Source organism: Ceratotherium simum, chromosome 23, assembly GCF_057802395.1.
Source record: "Ceratotherium simum simum isolate JZ-2026a chromosome 23, ASM5780239v1, whole genome shotgun sequence".
Lineage (NCBI taxonomy): Eukaryota > Metazoa > Chordata > Mammalia > Perissodactyla > Rhinocerotidae > Ceratotherium > Ceratotherium simum.
In genome coordinates, this window is record NC_141922.1 from 11964054 (window position 1) to 11986903 (window position 22850).

Sequence of the window (22850 nt, forward strand, 5' to 3'; positions counted from 1 at the left end):
GGCCAATGATAGCTAAGTAGAGGTTGCTAAAGAGTGGTGGTTTGGGGAAAGTTCTTGCTTTTCTTAGCAAAAAAGGATAGAAGGAGGAGGCTGGCAGGCAAAGCTCTGCCCTCATCCTTTTCTTCCAGTCTTGAATGGAGATGTGATGACTGGACCTACAGTAACCCTCTTATAACCATGAGGGCCAGGAGAATTTCCACACAAACATCTTTGAGATTCTTACTCAAAGCTTGCAACCACCTACCTCAAGAAAAAGAAACCACTATCTACTTAATCTAGTTGTTTAGGTATTGCTATGGATTGAATTGTGTCTCCCCAAAACTTATACATCAAAGCCCTAACTCCCAATGTGTTAGTGTTTGCTGGTGGTGCCTCTGGGAAGTAATTAGGTTTAGATGAGGTCATGAGAGTGGGGTGCTCGTGATGGAATTAGTGGCTTTATAAGAAGAAGAAGAAGAGAGAGATCACACACAGCAAGAAGGCAGCTGTCTGCGGGCACCTTGATCTTGGACTTCCTACCCTACAGAACTGGGAGAAATAGATATCCATTGTTAAGCCACCCAGTCTACGGGATTTTTATGGCGGCCCTAGCAGACTAATACAGGTATACTAGCTAAAAATATTTCTAATCAATATCCTCCAGGCCTTTGGAAAGAAGTTAGATGCCCAACTTTTCCACAATCCAGATCTGAGTGGGAGATTTATTCTGGAAACATGAAAATGCATGCACAGCACCTTCCTGAGGTTCTTACAAAGTAGCACGAAGCTGATAGACAGTAGGTGCCATAAACTCTGGTCCCATTTTCCTTGGGAGGGATCACTCAATGAGGAAGTGTCCTAATTAGAACTCAGTGAAACATCCCCAATGCTATAGGCTCTTCTTTCCCTGTTTTGAGGTTTGTCCTGCTCCAGCTCATGAAAAGTAGAGATTTTCTCCTGGCCTGGCTAACTCTGCTTCTGTGGTTTGCCTATGTCAGAACCACTAGCCAGTGAGTTACCAAAACTGGGTCATTCTTCACTCATTCATTCAAAAGCTGTTTGCTAAGCTTCTACTATATACCAAGTACCAGGAAGAGGGTGGTGAACAAGGCAGAATGGTCCTTGTCCTCAAAGAGCTTACATTCTAGTCAGAGATGGCAGAAAACAAGTAAACAAACAACTACACACGATAATTGCAGATGGTAAGATGTTCTATACAGGAAGTAAACAAATGGTTTTGGTGGGAAAATTCCAGGAGCAGGTAACTTAAGTGAAGTGGGCAAGGATCACGCCTCTGGGGAGGTGACTTCTGAGCGAGACCAGAATGAGGCAGGCAGGCAATGATCCGGAAAAGCACCCTAGACAGCGGGAACACGGAGCATGGGTGAAGAGCAGCTTGTCTTGTTTACCTTTTCTTCTTAGCTAGTAATTGAGTTTTGGTGCCAGTTTGTCTCTCAAAGCCTGGTGCAAATGTCTTCTCTTGGTATCTCCACAGTATACATCCATTTGTCCACCAATGAATGAATTAATTAATTAATTGCAAGAAGTGCGAAATATTCCTAAGTACAACAGGACGCTAGTGAACGATTTTAATCAAAGGAGTAATATTATCTCATTTACGTGGTGCTCTCTACTCCACGTCACTCATGACTTCATTAAAATAAAAAATACTGGGGCTGGCCCAGTGGCATAGTGGTTAAGTTCAGCATGCTCCACTTTGGCGGCCTGGGGTTCACAGTTCAGATCCCAGGCATGGACCTACACCACTCATCAAGCCATGCTGTGGCAACAACCCACATACAAAACAGAAGAAGACTGGCACAGATGTTAGCTCAGGGCCAATCTTGCTCACCAAAAGAAATGAAAATAAAGAATAGTCACTGGAACCACAGGAGACTTCTCTTTCCCATATCTTAGGAATTAAAAATCAACAAATGCTTTTCTGCCATTCTGACTAGTGTGCAACTGAATGTTCTTTTTGTCTTTGTTTTAAGAGACTTATAGTTTACTGGAGCAGTCAGATAGTGTATCAATTACCTATTGCTGCATAACAAAGAACCCCAAAACTTAGGGGCTTAAAACAATAAACATTTATTATCTCACAGTTTATGTGGGTCACAAATTCAAGAGCAACTTAACTGGGTGATTCTGGCTCAAGTTGTCTCATGAGGTTGCAGTCAAGCTCTCAGCTGGAGCTGCAACATCTGATGGCTTGGCCAGGACTGGAAAATTCACTTCCAAGATGGTGCACTCAAATGGCTGCTGGAAAGAGGCATCAGTTCCTTGCTGGCTGTTGGAAGGAAGCCTGAGCTCATTATCACATGGGCTTCTTTATAGTGCTGCCTGAGTGTCCTCACTACATGGCGGCTGGCTTTCCCAAGAGTGGACAATCCAAGAGAAGGCAAAGCAGAAGCCACAATGTCTTCATAGCCTTAAAAGTGACATACCACCATTTCTGCTGTACTGTATTGGTCAGACATTAGAATTAGACTAATTCTAATACAACATTGGAGGGGACTATGCACGGGCATGAACACCAGGAGCTGGGGGATTACTGGGATAATCCCCAGTGATCATCTTGGAGTATAGCTACCAGGGACAGGCAAATAGGAGGTGATTGGATAGGACTGAGGTGGAGATGTATGGTTTTCTAAGCAAAGAGCTAATAAGGGCTATAAGACCATCTCTGTTGCCTATCAAAGATCTATCACCCATATGCTTCTTTGTATCATATCCCTTGATAACTAGCAAGGTGGCTTCAGGTTCTGACTTAGGGGTAAGCATGGGATACAGTTTTGGCAGATGAGATACATGTGGAAGTCTTCTAGGGGATTCTGGAAAGACTTTTTTCACCTCTGATAAGAAGGAGTTACTCAGGAAAAACTCTGAGCTGTGCTCGTCTGTCATCTTTTACTTTTCCATGAGGTGTGAGAGAATGGATATTTAAAGATGCTGCAACCATCTTGTGACCATGAGAAAAAGACCAAAGGAATTCTAGAGTCACCAGCACAAAGCCCCTGATATAATAGACTTCCTGAACCAAATCAGCAAATCCCTACATCCACACTTCTTATTGTGTAAGAAAAACTAACTCCTATTTCTTTAAGCCACTCTTATTTGGGTTTTCCCATTATTTGTAGTCAAATGCATCTCTAACTTATAGAGGAATCTAACCCAGACAAAGGAGGCCAGGGATAGCTTTTCGGAGAAAATGACACTCGTGCTAAGAGCAGAAGGATGGGTAGGAAGAGGCTCCAGGCTATGGGAAAAGCAAATCCATAGATTCAGAGAGAAGAGAGAGTAAGATACACTTAGGGAACTGAATGAAGTTGAATGTGGCTAAAAGACTGAGAGCAAGATGGGCATCAGTAAGAGAGGGGCTGCAGAGAGAAGCAATAGCCAGTCCTAGAGATATTTGCCTTCAATTTTAAGACATATGAGGGCAAAGCAGAGTCATTGCAATGTTTTAAGCCAGAGAGTGGCATGCTTGGCCTGGAGGATGAGGAGGTGGGGAGGGGTTCTTTAGTAGATACAAAGTTGCAGTCACATAGGACGGGAGGGGACTCGGGGGATATGCTGCACAACAATGTGCACATGATTGACAATATTGTACTGTAAACTTGGAAATTGCTGGGAGGATGAATTTTATGTTATGGGCTTTTTTTCCACAATAAAAAAAGAGTGACATGATCACATTTTTAATTTAGAATGATCACAGAAGCTGGAGAAAGGAGGCAGACTACAACTAGAGAGACATGCTGAGTCTACTGAAATCATCAAAGTGAGTTAGGATGGTACCCAGAAATAAGAAAATCACAGTAGAGGTGGAAGAAATAGAGGCAAGTTGAGATGTATTTTGTCAGTAGTTAACAGGCCTTGTTTATTGAGTGGATGGGGCATTGGCTATGTGTAATGCATCGCACCAGGTACTGTCTATGAATTACCTTTAGTCTTCACAAACCTGGCAAAGCTGTTATTTTCTCCCATATTATGACAGTTCAAAAGTGTTAAGTGGGGCCAGCCCGGTGGTGTAACAGTTAAGTTTGCATGCTATGCTTTGGTGGCCTGGAGTTCATAGGTTCGGATCCTGGGCATGGACCAACACTGCTTGTCAAGCCATGCTGTCGTGGCATCACACATAAAGTAGAGGAAGATGGGCACGGATGTTAGTTCAGGGCTAATCTTCCTCCAACACAAAAAAAAGTGTTAAGTAACTTGATCAAAGTCACAGAGCTAGTACCTCGCAAAGTCAGAATTCAGGAATAGACTAATCACTTCCAAATATTTTTTTTTTTACTGCAATCCACATTAAGAAATTCACTTTAAATTGTGCCCAGTACATACTGTGTGTGTGTGTGTGTGTGTGTGTGTGTGTGTGTGTGTGTGTAGCTCACGCTATCCAGATCTATTTGATTCCTGATTAGATAATGAGAGTTCAAATATCAAGTTGGATAGTAAGCAATATCACGTTAAATTGAACTTTATAAGTTGTGAATTTCAGAAAAGGTAGTATCAAGAGTTTGATAAGGTATTTTTCTGAAGTTTTATCAAATTGTCTTCTGTTCTTCAGAGAGGAAGACTAGGATGTTAAAGAATGCCTTAATTATCCTTATGATTCTATTTTATGCTTTTTAATTAATGTATTCTTCAAAGCTAATTATGACCCACCCAGTTAATTTCACAACTCATGATTTGGTTGGAATCCACAGTGTAAAAAAACACTGCTCAGGAGGAGGAGGCATCTCATACATTTTGCATATGTGGGTCATACTTTGAGATTTTAGTTTATGAAATTGGCTCTGGTGCATTCCCTTTTTTCCTTCCCTTCATTCAAGTTTTCTATAAATCACTTCAGGAAAGGACAAACAGAAAGCAAAAGTAATCTTTCCATCTTTTGTTTTTAGAAAACATAATTGCCAAAGAGAACTTAAAGGTTTTAGAGATGCAAGGAGTAATAAAGTGCAAGGGGGAATGGGAGGGCACATGAAAAATCAGATGGGCTTGGAGAAAACATAAGGCAAGGATTCTCATCAGACTAAAAGAGATACTCCCAAGCTGAGGCAGAAGGAGAGAAAGGGGGAGACAGAGAGAGAGACAGAGAGACAGAGAGAGAGAGGAGAGACAGAGAAACGCAGAGAGAAAGAGCTGTTGCATCCTAAATAATGGCTTCCCGGTGGTGCCCTGGAGAAGGACGGCGCCCTAAAGAGGAAGGGCAATATGCCTTGTCAAGCACATGCGACCACAGGCAGACCTACGAACACTCTCCTGTAAAGCAATACAGAGTGATGCTGGTCCCATAGGGACCATGTGAGTAGGATCAAAGACTGACTGCCTCAGTGGTGACCTGGCCTGGTAGACCTGGAGTGGCGACCTTTGTGAATGGATAGCCAAAGACCAGACGGCAGGCACATGCATGGGTTCATGCCCTCCCACCCTCCCCCACACCTGGGCACTGCATTAGAGCCTGGAACTATGGTATCCTCCTGGGATTAGGAGGGCACAGATGAAAGCCTCTGGAAAGAGTGAGTTAAAGTCGCACCAACTGGGCGAAAACAGAAATATTTTGATTTTTGAAAGGCGAAGAGATATGTTTCTTTCATGCTCAATTAATGGACTGAGATCCATATATGCAACCACATAAAGGCATATAAATTTATATTACAATTTTATCTATAAATTTTTTGCCTAAATATTCTACTTAGATCTGAAAGGTCTCCAAGAGGAAAACAGTAATAGGCTGAAATATGTTTTTTAAAAAAAGTTTTGTGGTATTGAAACAGCAATTGGGTAGATTTTTTAAAAAACAGAATAGAGAAAAATGATCTGAATTTTTTCCCACCAAGTCTGATCATTTTGCCCCAAGACTTCATATGTGTGTCAAACTAAAAAGCAGATCTTAAACCACAGCCAAAAAATGATTTGGTTACATGGGTGAACTAGCTGGAAACCCTCTTATTTTATCTTTCATTACTACCTCTTTTAGCTAGCTTCTTAATCCTTTCTCCAATGGGCTCTGTGTGTGTGTGTTCCTGTCATTTTATGATTCAATAAGTGAAGGCTTAGTAATTGATGTCACAATAAGCTCATACTCTAGTTAAACCAGAGACAAAGGAATCATCCTTTAAGAAGAAGAAAAAATTAAGTCTATCTTCCTTGAAGATTTCTTTCTCTGACTTACCTAATGATGATTGTGCATATAAATACATTGTCTCATAATTGTCTTCCCACTGAAGAGATTCTCTTCTCCTTCCAGGCACCAGAATCTAATTTAAAGTAGTTCCTGTGAAGATCCAAAATGGATACAAAGTTCTTCTTGCATTTTACAATGCAAAGAAAATATAAGATAGGAGTAAAATAGACATTTTGTTTTTTCTATTGTGCATTGCACTGTATTCCAGATGAAATGTGAGTCCAAATTTTCTAATTCATAGACTGCTGTCATGGATGAGCCCTACTTACTTTAGGCATTGACTTTTCCTGGAGTTCTGTCAAAGCAGTTAATGCCTTGGATATTTCCTAAGAGCAGTGCTTCCAGGCAAGGCAGGCACTTCTTTTTTTCCCTAGCTTTATTGAGGTATAATTGAAAATAAAAATTGTATATATTTAAGGTGCATAGGTTAGGTGCAACTTGATGTTTTCATACACTTATACAATGTGAGTTAATTACCACAATCAAGTAATTAACATAATCATCATCTTATATAGTTACCATTTTCTTTTGTTTTTTATTTTGTGTGTGTGTGGTGAGAACATCTAAGATCTAACCTCTTAGCAAATTTCACGTACTTTTCCTTTAAGAATTTCCAGCTTTGGAAGCTGCCTTGTCACAAACACCCTCGTTCCCTTTGGAAACAGGATCTCTCTGGTTTCAGCTCCTCTTCCTGAACTGAGTCCACCTTTTCTTTTACACGTGAATATTTTATATGTCTGCAGTGAGTGTCAGGGTTTCTATGAGTATTTTGCAAAGGGCACAACTTTTATAAAACTTAAATTCAGTGTTATTATAGTTAATCCTAGGAAGTCAAAGATGCATTGGAGGGAAACAAATTTCTCCTTTTAAAAAGATATCTACTGTAAATGTGTCAAATGGTATGCAGCAACCACAGAACACATATGTTCTTTTCCAATAGGGCAAGATGATGTTTCCCTACTACCACCACCACCCAAATGAACTAAAGAGGACCAAATGCATTATTTTGGTTAAATCCAATATATGAAAATCTGCTTTTTCACAAACTAGAAATAGTGTTTACGACTTGAACCGAGCAAAAACAGACCCTCTATCCAAACAAGAATTAGTTCGGCTACCTTCCTCTGCCACGTGGAGTCCTTCTCCCAGATTCTCAAAGTCTAAATATCTCAGAAGTCTCTTATTTAATCTGCATTTCAAAAGTGAAAATATATTTGACATTTTCATTTCTATCATTCCTATTTAAATTAACTTAACGTTTGTTGACTGCTTATGACAGCATTTTTATTAAGCTTGCGGATGCTAGATTTATACGAGCCAAATTTAATTGCTGTAGTTTTGCTATCTATTAACCATGAGATCCTGGGCAAGTTACTTAGCCACATGGAGCCTCAGTATCCTAGTAAGTAAAATGGGAATAATAATAAGTAGAGAAAGATCTCACTCAGAGAATTGCTGGGATTCTTAAATGAGATATTTGTAAGGATCTTAAAGGAGAGGTGCTTGATAAATTGTTGCTAATCTTATCTCCATGTACACTATAGTTGTTAGAAACTGGGAGATATGGGCCCAAGGAAAATCAGTTCTCCCCTTCAAGAAGTTCACTGGTTGATGAGGAAAGGTGAGAGACAAATGGGTATACAAATGGGGTATAGCCAGCTCTTGTACTAAGAGCCATACTAGAACTACCTAGAACAGACTGTTGGATAACAGAGAAGGAAGACGTTCTCACTGGGGGGTATCAGGAAAGGTATTCGTGCAGAGACAATAGTGCTCAGGCTTTGAAGGATGAGGTGAGTAGTGTTTTGAGGGAGGGAAATGGGGAGGGGAAATGGAGGGAAATTCCAAGAGGAGAAGACTGTGTCCAAAAAGACACTGAATTGTCAGAATACTGTCCCTGGACCATAGCGGAGATCCAGCCATAATAAATATGCTGAATAAATGAAAGCATGATGAGAGGTCCATCGTAGCCTCATAGCAGTAGGTTGACTTCTCTTTTTAAAGGGAAAATCATTTGATGGTTTGCATATTCCAAAAAGCCTCTCAATATTTGTGCTGAGCCAATGCTGTCATTCAAAAATAGAATGTTTTGGGGGCTGAATGGCATTGTGTCATCCCAACAAGAAGAATAATATTTGAATCAAATTGTATCATCCATGCCCTTATTTTAAAACAACCTGTCCTAACACTCCTTCAGCATAGGAAAGTTCAGAGGAGTCAGTTGACCAGAGGCAATTACTGATACATTACTTTCAACCTCCAAGTTCATGGAAATCTTTGAGTTTCCTTCTTGTAGCATGCTACGCTCATTCATCAGCCTGAGTCATTTTATCTGATTGGGTCCAATCTCCCCCTCCTTGGAACGCCTCCTTTTGCTGCTGAATAAATCATCCTGGGATATGTCCAGGAGGAAGATTTTCATAGGAAAGTTCCATCTGCATTCAACCCCTCATTTATTCAGGCTCAGTTCTCAGGCTCCCAAGGAGAAAGAATTGAGAAAATAAAGAGGTGGCTTTGACTGCCAAGTTTACTAATACAGTCATTAGCACAGATGACTTGGGGCTATGCCCGCAGAGAGAGGACACACAGCTCCCCACATATCCTGACTTGGGGTCTCTAGGAACCTGCTTCCCTCCTCCAGCCAGCCCTCTGTGCCATTTGGCCTCCCTCCTCAAGTCAAGATACTTATTACCCACCCCAGAGTTTCAAGAGAGCTGGCGAGGAAGATGAGTCCAAGGAATTTAGGAAGGGATAAGCAAGCAGCATTTCTTTCTCAGGGATGTAATTCCTGTGATTATTTCATTAAGGTCTGGATACCTGCAAAACCGAATTTGGGGGGAGTGCTTTGCTCTTAACTTCCAGCTCCCTGGGACTGGCCTTCTGATCTGGGAGATATTTACAGTTAACAAATTAGTTCGTCTACAAACTGGGTTAAAAATAGAATCGACCTTCTTTCTATTTAAAACTGAGCATTTAATTTTGTTCTGTTTCTTGAGGGATGGTGGAATACAACCCTAAAGGACTGGGATTAAAGGACTCTTTTCCAGGATGTGTATCACATCCCAGAAATCTGCTCTTAAGAGATCTGGAAAAACGTTAGAGCCTTCTTCCCTCTTCTGGGAGACTCTGGGCAAGGCAGTTGACCAGTTCTGGGAGTAAAGTGAAACCCGTGCGTGTGTGGAAAAGAATTAAAAAGGAAAGAATTAAACCCCGTGTTTCTGGGACACGGCGGACACAAATAACCCTGGAGATGGTGTATGTGGTTGGGAAGGGGGTATTGAAAGTTATTTTTGCTCAGGGCGGGCAGAGGGAGGAGAGTTGCTCTACTGGAGAGCAGGGGAAATCGCTCGCTCCGGAGGGGCTGATGGGGCGGCTAGGTGGTCATTCGGGCTTTCATGGGACGCCACGGGAGTCGCGAAAGCGCCCATGGCCTGACGTCATCGGCCATCAGCTGACTGTGCTCGGGGCCCGGGCTCCACCGGCTACAGCCGCAGTCGCGGTGGCGGAGGTGGCGGCCACGGCGGCTCCGCCACCTGCAGCGGGGCTTGGGACTGTGGCAGCCGCACTCGCCCTGCAGACCCGGAGCGGCTGCTCGACCCAGCGTGAGCGCGGACACTGGCGCCCACCGGCGCCCACCGCGCCGCGCCTTGATCAGCCCGGAGCGCCGCCGGGTCTTTGTCCGCAACCGCTCGGCGGAGCCCGGCGGGCGGGAAACCGGCGCTCGAGCGGGCGGCTGGAAATGCCTTCCCCGCGTCCTCCTTCTCGACTCCTACTGTAAACAGGGAGAAACTTGGTGTGCGAGGCACTCAGGGGGCGCTCCGATTTAGTGCCTCGCGCCCTCCATCCCTTCGGATTGATGTTGAAAAGAGACTCCTGCAGGAAGCTGCCTGCCTCTACAGTTGCGGCTTCTTGGGGTATTTTGCTTTTAGCCCGAAAGTTGGCTTTGCCAAAATTCGCCCCGGTGGGGAGGGCGGAAAGGAGACCCTCTATTTCGTCGCGCTGAGCTCTTGGAGTCTGTGGTCAAAGCGGCCTACGAGTCCTGGCTCCGCACCTGCCGAGGACCAGAGCCAGTTCCTAAAAAAGAACAGCGGAGGAACCGGCCCGCGAGGCCAGCTGGAGCTCTGGGTAGGCTCGCGGGGGGGAAGGCCGGGGGCGCCCGCCGCCAGCCGCAGCCCACAATCGTCCTCTCCCACGAGGGTCTACGCGTTCTGCTGCCTTCAAGATCTGGGGCTTCCTGGCCAGATCTGGGTGCCAGGTCCCCGCCACCATCCCCACCCCAGCCTCTGTTCCGGGGGCGTGGCTTGGCGCGAGGGCGGGCTTAAGTCGCCGCTGGTGTCTGACCGATCTGACAGGTCTCCAAATTCCTCTCTGTCGCCTGATCCCCGCGGCGCGCTTCAGAGCGCCAGAGTGGCACACGGCACTTCGCTGGATCCAGAGGCGTCTCATTCGACTTCCCCACGACCTCGGGCCTCCCTTCTCGCCCAAACCTTACACCCGCCGCACCCACCAAGCTTCAAGTCTTAGCCTCAGAGATCTGCACCGGTGACTTCTCTTCGTTCTCCGAGCTGTTGGCTTTGGAGCCCTCCTCACTTTTTCCTGCCCCCGCCTCCTGCTCCTCCCAGCTCCGGGCTAAATGGACTGCAAAGAGCGAAGTGAAGGGAATGGGAACTGTGTGCTTCGACCCCTCGGAAGCACAGCTGGAGGGGTTGACCTCGTTTTATAGCCGCGACTGGGACCCTGAGGCCCTCCCCTTTCCTCAAGAGATGCGTCTCTGTCAGTCCTCGATCAGGAAGTGGAAACAGCCAGAAATGAGCCGAAGAGGGAGCCTCAGCACACCTCCTCTTCCAAATTAACTGTTTGGTGACTTCATAGCGCTGAGGCTACCACCTCTCCAATCCTCCCGCGGGGCACCCCGCCACCTCGAGGTCCCCCACTCCTCCCCCTTCATTGCCCCGGCCCACAGCTCCGCCCCTGCTCCCCAACCCGGCGCAATGGAGTTCTCCGAAAGGCTCTGTTCCAGCCACAGCTGCTAACTTCGCACCCTTCGCCGCCGCCGGTCACCCTTGGCCAGCCCCGCTGCAGCCACCGAGTCTTGGGCGTCCCGAGCCTAGTGCCGCAGCCAGGACCCACCCGGCGCGCAGCAGAAGCACTGCGCCCAGGCGCCTCTTGGAGAGCAAAGGCTGCGCCAAGACGCTGACACAAGAAGCCTGAGCCTGGGAAGCGGGCTGCGTGGCTCGGAGCGCCGCGGCTTCTGTGGACAAATAGCCTCCGCTACCGCGCACCCAAGCTGCTCTGGTTGGCGGGAGAGAGGCGCGCAAGGACGCAGGGGTCTGCGGCGATCTTCCAATCGCCCTTTGCCCCGGGGCGCACTATGACCTGACGCGCGGGCGCCTCCTGCCCAGGGGTCCTGCAACCCGGCGGCCGGAGACAGAAGGGCTCGCCACCAAGCTCGTACGAGGCCGCCCTGGGTCTTTTGGAACACTCTTCCCCAGCTGCCTCCCCCGGGTTCTGCGCCTCCCTCCCTGGGGCCCGGTGCCATGGAGCTCTCTGATGTGCGCTGCCTTAGCGGCAGCGAGGAACTCTACACCATCCACCCGACGCCCCCGGCCGGCGACGGCGGGAGCGGCTCTCGGCCGCAGCGGCTGCTGTGGCAGACAGCGGTGAGGCACATCACCGAGCAGCGCTTCATTCATGGGCACCGGGGCAGCGGCTGCGGCGGCGGGAACGGAGGCTCCGGCAAAGCCTCGGACCCTGCAGGCGGCGGCCCCAACCACCATGCGTCGCAGCTGTCCAGCGACTCAGCGTTGCCCCTGTACTCGCTGGGCCCGGGGGAGAGAGCGCACAGCACCGGCGGCACCAAAGTCTTCCCGGAACGCAGCGGGAGCGGCAGCGCCAGCGGCAGCGGGGGCGGGGGCGACCTGGGCTTCCTGCACCTCGACTGCGCCCCGAGCAATTCGGATTTCTTCCTCAATGGGGGGTATAGCTACCGAGGGGTCATTTTCCCCACCCTGCGCAACTCCTTCAAGTCCCGGGATCTGGAGCGCCTCTACCAGCGCTATTTCCTGGGCCAGAGGCGCAAATCTGAGGTGGTGATGAACGTGCTGGACGTACTGACCAAACTCACCCTCTTGGTTCTCCACTTGAGCCTGGCCTCGGCCCCCATGGACCCGCTCAAGGGCATCCTGCTAGGCTTCTTCACTGGCATCGAGGTGGTGATCTGCGCCCTGGTGGTGGTGAGGAAGGAGACCACCTCGCACACGTACCTGCAGTACAGCGGCGTGGTCACCTGGGTGGCCATGACCACCCAGATCTTGGCAGCGGGGCTTGGCTACGGGCTCCTGGGCGACGGCATCGGCTACGTGCTCTTCACACTCTTCGCCACCTACAGCATGCTGCCGCTGCCGCTCACCTGGGCCATCCTGGCCGGCCTGGGCACCTCGCTACTGCAGGTGGTCCTCCAAGTGGTTATCCCCCGGCCGGCGGTCATTTCCATCAACCAGGTAACTCTTGCCTGCCTCACTCTTTCCCTGACTCCCCTGGGTTACTCAGAAATAGCTTTCTGACAAGCAGGATTGCCTGGCTCACTTTGAGTCCCCTCCCCAAGCCTGGCACAGTGCCTTGCACCCAGGAGGTCGTGCAAGAATGGTAGGATGGTATTTCCCTCTTTTTAGAGGAATTGGAATTAAATGACCTCTAAAGTTTCTACCAACTCTACCCTTCCACTCTGATTCTGTGAGTAATTTCCTCTCTGACATCAGCTAAGAAACAGTCTTTCTGCTCCTCACACATCCCCCAGGGTCTGCAGTCTCCGGAGCAGGAGACAGAAGCGGAGGAAAAGCACCCCGATTTAGAAGGTGACCCATTCCTTAACAGCTTTACTCATAAGAGTCACAGCAGGGTGTCATAAGGGACTCTGGGATTCAGAGTTGGGTTTCTGTGTATCTCTGTGCCATAAATCCTCAATTCTCAAAGAAATCAACATTTGCTAAACACATACTAATTGCTGGGTACCCTACTTGTGTTATCTCACCCAATCCTTCAGACAATCCTATGACACGTGTTATTTGGGAATTCTTCGTTGCCTTGGGGATCTAAGATGATATCTTCTCTGATCACAGGATCCAACCCCAGTGCTTTGAATAAATCAACCTCAGGAATTGGGGCTGGGGTGGGGGGAGTGTCATTGGCAAAGAATGCAAGTTTTGCTTAATTGAAAAAGGACATTTTGATGTAGATGGTTTGAAATACGTAGGTGGAACCTGACTCTTTAGGTCTGTTTCTCCTCTCTCCCCTTTCTTCCTATCTTTCCCCATTAAATATGGATGTGTTCATGTGAACAAAGTTCCCATTGTCTGTGAATGAGAAGGTAGACAGTGACTCTATTGTTTAAATTCATAAGAACCAATAGACAATTAATGGTGTGGCACTTTCTTTGCCAAACGTCTGGCAGGTAACCGAGAGTGAATTTGGGGGCTTCTCGATAAAAATGAAGGAAACGTGTCAGCTGAAGTGTTTTCCAGCAAAAGACTGAGGAGAGGGCCCTGCTTTGTGTGTTCCTGTTCCAGCCTCAGCCTCTGTGCCACTCTTGCCCTATTGCAAGCTTAAAAACTCCTCTTCCTTGTGGTCAGGTTTGAATACATGGTTCTTCAAATAAACAGGAACAACACCTACGAAAATTGCTCATGATCTTTAGAGCACTGGCACCGTCAGAATGCTTTATCCATCACTGACCTTCTGGGCTTCTGGTTGATTTGGGATTCTCCCTGTCCTCTGATGGCTCTATATCCATTTGCGCGGGTTACTTACCTGGTTGGCTGCTTTTACAGTGCTTTTTGAAGTCTCCCTAGGTAGAGCTAAGAGCATATAAAGTACATGGCTGTGATCATCAGGCATGAAATGGGGAGATGAGAGCCTCTGTGGGCAAGGGCTGACCAGCTGAACTTTTCCTGATTAAAGACAATAATGAATGTTTTCTCAAGATGACCATGGACCTGTAATACCCAGGTATGATGAAGTCTCAATTTGGGATTATATAAAATTATATCTTTTAAACTGTGTTTCTCAATCTTGTTTACATGTGGATCTGAACCCCAGTATCCTCTGAATATCTCACTTTCTTCCAAGCTCCCTCGTTCTTTATTGCATTTTCTTTATTATGTACTAGACATCAGCAGATCTCTCCTTCCCCCTCTTACTCCTCTTCCTTTTTCCCCTTCTCATCCTCTCCTTTTTCCTTCTCCTCCTCTTTTTCCTTTCTCTTTTTTCACTATGAGTTGTTTTCACAATATATCGTAGCTATCTGATCATTTGCAGAAAATTCCATTTATTATAACTCACTGCTTTTCCTGCAGTAGCCTTTCTTGGTACACATTACTAAAAGACTTCATCCAGTCGTTTTGGGATAGTATTTAGAATAACACATCCGAAGTGACAAATGATGAATATTTTCAAAGTTCTAAGTATAGAGACACTTTTCTTGCCAAATGAATCCAGAAAGTAAATTTTGGCTCCATATTTGTTTTATACTCTACTCAAATACTACCAGATGGGAGAAGATTAAAAATAACCCCAAAATGTCTTTCCACTCCCACTCCATTATAAACAATCCTTCACTGTGAAAACCAAGATCCTGGTACATGCTAACCAAGCTCATTCAACTTTCTCTCTGTGTTGGAATTGTAGATGAACCACAGTTTCCTGAGTTGAGTCCGCTTCCACCAGACTGAACAACCAGAGCGCTCTCCCCTCACTTTAGGTGCTGAAAGAACCTTTGTGGCTTTGGCTACAAAGCGTTTCCCTTTGGCGCCCTCTAGAGGTTCAAGTGTCTTTCCTAGATCTTGCAGATGGATGAAGTGGGGAATCAATCACTTTTTAGAAAAATCTGTGATTTTTGAATAGGTACTATTTAGTTTTCCCTGTTTGGTAATGTACAAGGCATGCTTGAAATCTGCTAACGACCTCACATAGCAACTAGAATAAAATCCTAAGTCCTTACTGTGGCCTACTTGATCCTCTGTGAGCTGGTTGCTGCTTCTCTCTCTAATTATGTTTCCTTCTCCTCCTCAGGCTCCAAATACACTATCCATTTTTCTGTCTTTCAAATATCCCAAGCTCTTTCCCACTTCTTAGCCTTTGCACCTGCTGCCTAGAACAATTTTTCCCAGGTCTTCACGTGAGTAACACATTCTCATTAAGCCAGACTCAGTTCAAGGGCCACTCCCTAGTGCATGACGCGTCTTACTTTCTCCAGAGCACATATGCTATCTGAAATTATCTGATTTGTTTATATTTACTGTGTCTCTTCCCCTGCCCCCACACCCTCACAAAAATGTAAACACCACATGAGAGCAAAGACATTGTCTATGGTGTTTACCACTTTATCCTCAGCACCCAGAAAAATGCCAGGCATCTAGTAGGCATTCAACAAATAGTCACTGAAAGCACAAGACTATTCATTGCATAGGCAATATTATAAAATATCCAAGCCCCCTGACGTTGTGTTGGTGAAAGCTTTCTACACACTCACACTCGCACGCTCACTCACACACACAAATCATATGTATGTAAGGCAGTCTTTTACCCACAAACACCTTTGGAAAAATCAAAGCACAATAACAATTCTTTACATCTGTACAATATGTTACAGGTAACTAGGTGCACTTACATGTGTTATCACATCCAATGATGACGAACAGACCATATCATCCTTCATGGTCATTTCAGAGAAGAAATGACAGATTCTTAGAAGCTTTAAAGGGGCATCCCACAGCTGATGAGCCTAACAAGTGGTGAGAGCAAGATTCTAGTCCTCGCTCCAATGCCACTCATTCTTCAGAAACCCTTTAGGGGTCTTGCTTCTCAGTACACAAGCATCTGAAATGGCTTAAGAGCGAGGAATACCTGTTTCACTACTCAAGAGTAGTGAAATATCCCATATAACACATGAATTAACATTTAAGAGAAAGCCAAAAGGAAATCATGAGAGAAAGATGACTGAATTGCTAGGAATAGGCTCTTTGTAGCTAGCTCATCGTCTTGCTCAGTTGGATACAAATTTGTCAACTGAAGACCATAAACACTGGGATATCGTCTTTCTCTACATTAATCTTGATTCCCATTAAGAGGATGGCTCCTGTTTTAAGCAGGATGCTAAAACAAGTATACAGTCAACACACTTTAGCAGCTGTTTCACTTCCCTGAAAATGCCATTTTCAAAAGTAACAAATGAGCCAATGATTGCCTTTCCTTAATCCAAGCTATGAGAGTCTGCTTCTTCTCATTCCCTCCTGAAGGAAGTTCTATCTGTGGCTTGACAGGGTAACAACCAAGCTGCAAGTCTCTACAGATGCCCTACACAAAGAGACAGAGTCCTGTGTTCATTTAGATCATCACGTGCTTTCCACTGTGGATACCAGATGGAGCTGGAAAAGGGCCATCCAGGAGGTTCCTTGCCATCAGCAAAGAGATGGTCTATGTTTTCTCCACTCAGTGAACAGTTACACTAAAGTCATGGACTTCCCACCCAAACAAAGAGATTGTTGTCTGGGGCAGATATCATCACCCATATGTTTTCTAGGTCTAATGTGGCATTGGAAATACTGAGGAAACTTCAGAAGGCTCAAAGCCCAGTTCAAAGGGCTCCTTTTGTTTTCATCTGGACAAAACTCAGCTATAGGTAACACTAAGGCTGTAGCTATTCCTCCCTTGGGATGCCTCTTCCACTTCAAGTTAAATCAGCTTCGTGTATGTGATTCAAACTAGCGGTACTAATATCTTTGTCCAGGGCGGGCCCCATGGCTTAGCGGTTAGGTGAACGCGCTCCGCTGCTGGCGGCCCTGGTTCGGATCCTGGGCGCGAACCAATGCGCCGCTTCTCTGGCCATGCTGAGGCCGCGTCCCACATACAGCAACTAGAAGGATGTGCAGCTATGACATACAACTATCTGCTGGGGCTTTAGGGGGAAAAAAACAAATAAATAAAATTAAAAAAATATATATCTTTGTCCAGATTCTAAGATAGATTTTTTCTGTATCTTAAACAAACTGTTTATCCTTCTAGTTCAATTTATCCATCTGAAAATCCATTACAAAATGACATCATATGTATCAACAGAATATTAATGATAAGGTTATAGTTCCTAGGTTTTTCACGGGGTAGATAAATTCTAAGCACTGTTACTATAGTTGGCATTTTACTCTATTTTAATAGCCGGTGACAATAATATGAGTACCTAACATTTGAAACCCATCTTGTTCTCATTCTTCAGCTCATTAATGATAAGATAGTGAAAATCATTTAGTTATTGGAAAACTGAGAGGCAGCAATATTTAACCAGGAAGATTGCTGCATTATGCTTTCCTCCAGGGGATTCTAAAATGTTAAAGCTTGTGGCCAATTAGTCTTCTGTACCTGGTGAGGTAGATAAGCAGAAGTGTCAGAGCAGAGGTGATTTCTCCAAGATAACTCTAGGAGCAAAGGCAGCCAGGTGTGCAAATCCGGGTTAATTAGTGCTCAAGGTCATGCTGTCAGATTTGAATTTCCCATGCAGCATTATTTTTCGTCTCATACACACCTCCCATCAAACAGTAGAGACTAGACCCAGAAAAATTCTAATTAAATCATGGTCATTAAACTTGACTAATAACGAGGGACTTTTAGCTTAACATTTGCTTTTTAAAAAATCCTTTAGGGGAAAATGTATTGTTCGTACTGTGTGAGATAGTGGTTTCTGGTACGAGCAGGTGGGGGTCAAGAGGGAAACAGGCTTTGCATGTGCTTTAGAATGCGTTTCTGATCGTTTAAGTGAAGAATTGACTTCGCAGTCAAGATAAAGTGAGTATAATGGAATTACCAGCATCTCTCTCCTCACTGGTAAATTTAAACATAAGTGTATATTGTATGTTCTTTCTCTAAGTCTGCTAACTCAAATCAAATAAAGGGAATCTTATGACTACTTAATGTACAGCAAATGGTGGGTAATTTAAATCATCCCAATTTGGTAGTTGATATCAAGATAGATACTCACTTCAAAACACACAAATATTCATTAAATGAGTGTAACTGGGGTCCTATTTAATGCACCTCACTAGTTATGGTGTGCATTTTTTAACCCCAAATACCTCCATTTCTGTACATTTTCCTTTAGCAAATTCATATAGGCTTTAAACAAAATAATTACAACATCCCAGCATGTCTGAGAAAATTACTTTCAAAAACAGATTTGTGTCAACATCCCAAGAGCTTCCTCTGAATGCCAGGAATGGAAATATTATTCTCTCTTACTTGTGAAAAATACCCAGAGACTCTCCTTTTTGGTTCTGTCTTTTCCCTTCCCTTTTTTTTTGTTTTTTGTTTGTTTGTTTGTTTTGCTGATGGAGAATAGATTTTTAATGACTTCTGAAATGACCAATTAAATCCCTTCAGCTCTAGTGTGTAGACACCTTTGCACTGGAATTGCAAATAGGCTTGGCATCTGTGTATTCAGAGAGAGTTGTAAAATGATCATGTGGTGTGTGCTTTGCAAGATTGAATTATGAATTTATTTTCCTTCATATCCGGTAATGTCACCTGACTGGTATCAGTGGGTCAGAGCAGAATTAGATCAGGACTGGGAAGACTGGGAGGATTTTAGTTCTGGAGAAGCCGCTGCAGTGTCATGCTAAATAGGACAAATGCATTAGTCATATTTACACCTTGATGATTGATGGCATTTTAAGAGCTCATCCAAGATAAGTGAAACCAAGCACAAAAAGAAAAGATTAAAAAACAAGTTCATCCCAAATTCAGTGCTGCTGGCAATGTGTCATCGAAGGACACTACTACAATCATGCTGATGTGACATTTCACTGTTGTCTAAATATTTCTTAGGATGCTAATTTATTCATTTCACAGCATGTCTATTTGAGTTGATCCTACATGTGTTTGTTTTCAGAACATAGGAGACGCTTGCAACATTCATGGCAAACCTTTTCTCTCACCAACAAATGGGCACAATACTGATTCTCAGAATATGCAGCTGGACACTATATCAGTTCACTTGACATATTGCTTTTGAACATGGGCTTTGTTTTCTCTGGGCTGGAATTCAAGGTAACAGAGACTGAGGGTTGGCCAATTTCTGTGATATATAGGTTTGAACCCTAGTTAGTAAGAGAATGGGTTCTGTAAATAATTTCTTCTCCAGCATTTTCTTGAGGCTTGAGTAGAGGAACGTTACTTTACCCAGCCAGCCACAACAGAGCAGTGGAAGCCAGTGTAATCAGCCCTATGCTTCCCCAGGAAATGTAATTGGATTTACACACTCAAATTATATCATGTGAGTTTTGTTTATGAAGGACTATTTTAAGAAGGCTGGTCACTTAAGCAGCACTTAGGGAGCCAGCTTTTCTCACTGCAAGATTTTTCACAGTGAGCCCTGCAGGGTAAAGGAAGAATGCAGAGTAGATTAATTAACCATTGAGGTGCCAGACATTCCAAGGAAGGCCGGGCCACATCCTGGTAGGAATAAAAGCCATTCTGCCAGTGAATGCAACTATGTGACCACCTTCTCAACCAAATAACTGGGATTATAACTCAATGTGTTGTCAGATAAACCTGCAATTCCTTGTTTCTTTGATATCTCCACATTGGAATGATTGGGCTTGTCTGTGATTTGATATTTGAATTTCATTTAGCTAGATCATGTATTTTAATATGTGCAATACTTTGCACATTCTTTAGTTACTGGAGTGTTTTACTCCTTCCACCCCACATCCTGACTTATATGCCTAAGCTCAGGTGTTACTCATTGCAAAATGTCTTTGAAGCACAATGATAAAATTATTCATGGTGAAGACATAAGCTAGATATGAAATTAAACCATATTAATATTTTATTTTTTAAAGGAGTAAATTGTTAAAACTGTCATCTCTATGTAAGCTATATACCAGTACAAAATTTTCAAATGAAACAAGAACTATTTTGTTGCACCGTTTTGTAAACAACACATTCTTGTCCTACGTCAGCTGGTTTTCTAGTTGCCTGGAGTAAACTATTTCAGAATCTTTTCTTTTGTGATGATTACATGCTGAATACACATGATTGCTTATAAAATAGAGATGACTAAGATTAGGGAATGTGTAATCAAAATACGTGTATTTCTTTAACTCAGAACACGGGAAGAACAAACGCAACATAAAAAATTTAACAGAACAGGACCAAAAAAAGAAAGAACCCTAGGGATAGAAGGGATGTAGAAAAGATGTGGTGGGCATCCTCAAGTATTTGGGGTGCTGTCATGATGAAGAGAGACCAGTTATTTTATGTGTGTTTCCTCTGGGACAGAATAAAGACCAATGGATGGTGGCTATAGCATGAGAGATTTTGGTTCACCTAAAGCTGAAATGTTGTAATAAACAGACCTGCCCAGGGGGCTGCTTTTTGAAGTGATAAGCATCCTGTCATGGGAATTCTTGAAGGGAAAGCTGTACAGCAATCCCTCAGGGATGGGCTAATGGAGATTTCATACAGGGATGTGTTTTCCTCAAGGTCAGTTGAAAGCCATTAGTTGCATTTCCAAGTCATCATGGCTGCTTTGCAGGCAGGAAGAAGAAGAGGGCAAAGGGCGGAGGGCAAGAAGCCAAGTTAGCCAAAGGGCATTCGCCAACTGAGTTGTCTGCCCTTTTAGGAGCTCTGGGATCCCTGCCCAACGATGTCAGCTTATATTTTGGGGGCCAGGATTCTGATACATGGCCACTCCATTGGCAAGAGAGGTTGGCGAAAATAGATTAGATTTTACTGCCTCTCAAAAAATCAGGATCGCATCAGGAAGAACGGGAGAATGAGACTGAGTAGGTAAGTTGTTCCACAAATATTTGTTGACTGCCTGTTGGGTTCTAGGTTCTGGGACACAAATGTGTACTAAATAGTCAAAGTTGTTGCTGTAACGGAACTGATACTTGAATGGATTTTGGGAGGGAGTTTGTGACTCTGATGCAGAGGTGGGCAGGTTTGTACCTGGCTCTTAGAACATGCCTGGAACACAGCATTCAGTAAATATTTTAGACAAATGCAAGTCTTGGTCTGTCTTTACTATAGACCTAGAAAGAATGAAAAATCAAAGCTGCAGTGGATTTCTTTTAGGAGTTGCGTGAAAGGAAAGGTCAGACGCTAGAAGAGATTGTAGACGGATATAGATCTTCCTTCCTAGTGAAGAGTGTAAAGGGGCCCTGGCGAAGGGCTAAGAGGTCAGTTACTTAAGCATCACCTTGTCACAAACTGAATGTATTCCAAGCCTGGTGACCAACAAACATGGCATAAGGGAGCCTCTGCCTCATGTTGGAGGCATTTCCTCTATCAGAGCAATGTTTTCCTCTACCAGAGCAATGTCATAACATTCCCATGTGCCCACCAGGCTATGAGCCCCTCGAGGTCAAGGACTGTGTCCCACTTGTCTCTGTGTCCCTAGCACCTAGCATAGCACCTGGAGTGTGGGTGGTTCTGAATACCATACTTTTAAATGAATGGAATGAATGAATATTACATGACCATCTCCTTCCTCCTGACCTCCCACACATACACACAGTCACCCAGTCGTCAATAGGAAATAAGAAATCAGTGAGATGGAGAGAAATCAATTTCTCTGGTCAATACAGGTAAAAGCACACCAAAGGTTATCCCATGGAGTGCTTTGGGCAGAAAGCCCCAAGCTGAGTTTTTGCTAGACATGTGTTAAAGAAATTATAGTAGATAATATGAAGAGAAATTCAAGTAAATGACCAGATCACTTAAGTCAGAAAGAGAGAAAGAGAGAGGAAAAAGGAAAAAACAAATTGTGGGCCTAAATTATCCATGGGTGTTTGTCCATTCCTGAAAATTTTAAATAGATAGGGCCCATTCTCACAAAATAGAGTCTAAGTACTAACACAGTGCCACCTTCTCATTGGCTCCCTTTTTGTTTCTTCAGCACCATGGTTCTCATCCCATCACCAGCACATCGCTAAGGCTTTCTTTCCTTTGCAGTATACCGGAAAATCCCTTCTTTGGCTGCCTCAATGGTGCCCCCTTCTGGTCCCCAGTGAACGTTCAACCTCTGGCTTCATACCAGGCGGCTATGGGCGAGAGGTGCTCCCACCTTCTGATCTGACCTCTGGCCCTCCATGCCAGCTGGGCTGGGCTGCCTCACTCTTAAGAAGAGAACATTGAACAAAACTGGTTGACTTTGCTGAGCATGGTAATTGGATAATTGCTTAGTCTGCCGTTTCCCACAGCTTAAAACCTATCACATAAATTCCAGTTTATAGCCTAACTGGACCAGTTTATCTGTAGACTGCCTAAAAGCAAAATAAAGCTTGATTTTAGATATTGGAACCCAATGAAGTTAAGTAAAAAAGTCTTCATGAAGTCCAAAAAAGACTATGAGTACATCTTCTGTTTTCAGTTTTGTGAGTCATTATCCCACTTAGTTCATTTTTCTACTGTCAGTTAGCTCAAGAAACAAAATCAGAATCAATAAGAGCAAAGTTGCTGTCTTCTAAATTCAAAGTCAAAGTCACCACTACTTGGATGAGCCTTCCTAGCCTATCGTTGGTGGGCAGCTCATTTGAGAATGGGTTTATGGCCCCAGACAGTCAGTGTCCAATGAATGGAGCCTCCTTCTCTATCTTTGAGAGAGATACAGCCTTTGACTCTTACCAAGTGCATA

The 22850-nt window shown here is 44.4% G+C and overlaps 1 protein-coding gene across 1 annotated transcript in view; it reads left to right on the forward strand.

The window, feature by feature from the left end:
• Positions 1 to 10879: 10879 nt before the first annotated feature.
• The window catches only part of ADCY8 (adenylate cyclase 8), a 226922-nt gene continuing 214951 nt past the window's right edge, over positions 10880 to 22850 (forward strand). Inside the window, exon 1 of the mRNA XM_004431063.2 lies at positions 10880 to 12669. Coding sequence (XP_004431120.1) covers positions 11707 to 12669 — 963 coding nt within the window. The 5' untranslated portion in view covers positions 10880 to 11706. The remainder of the gene's footprint in view (positions 12670 to 22850) is intronic.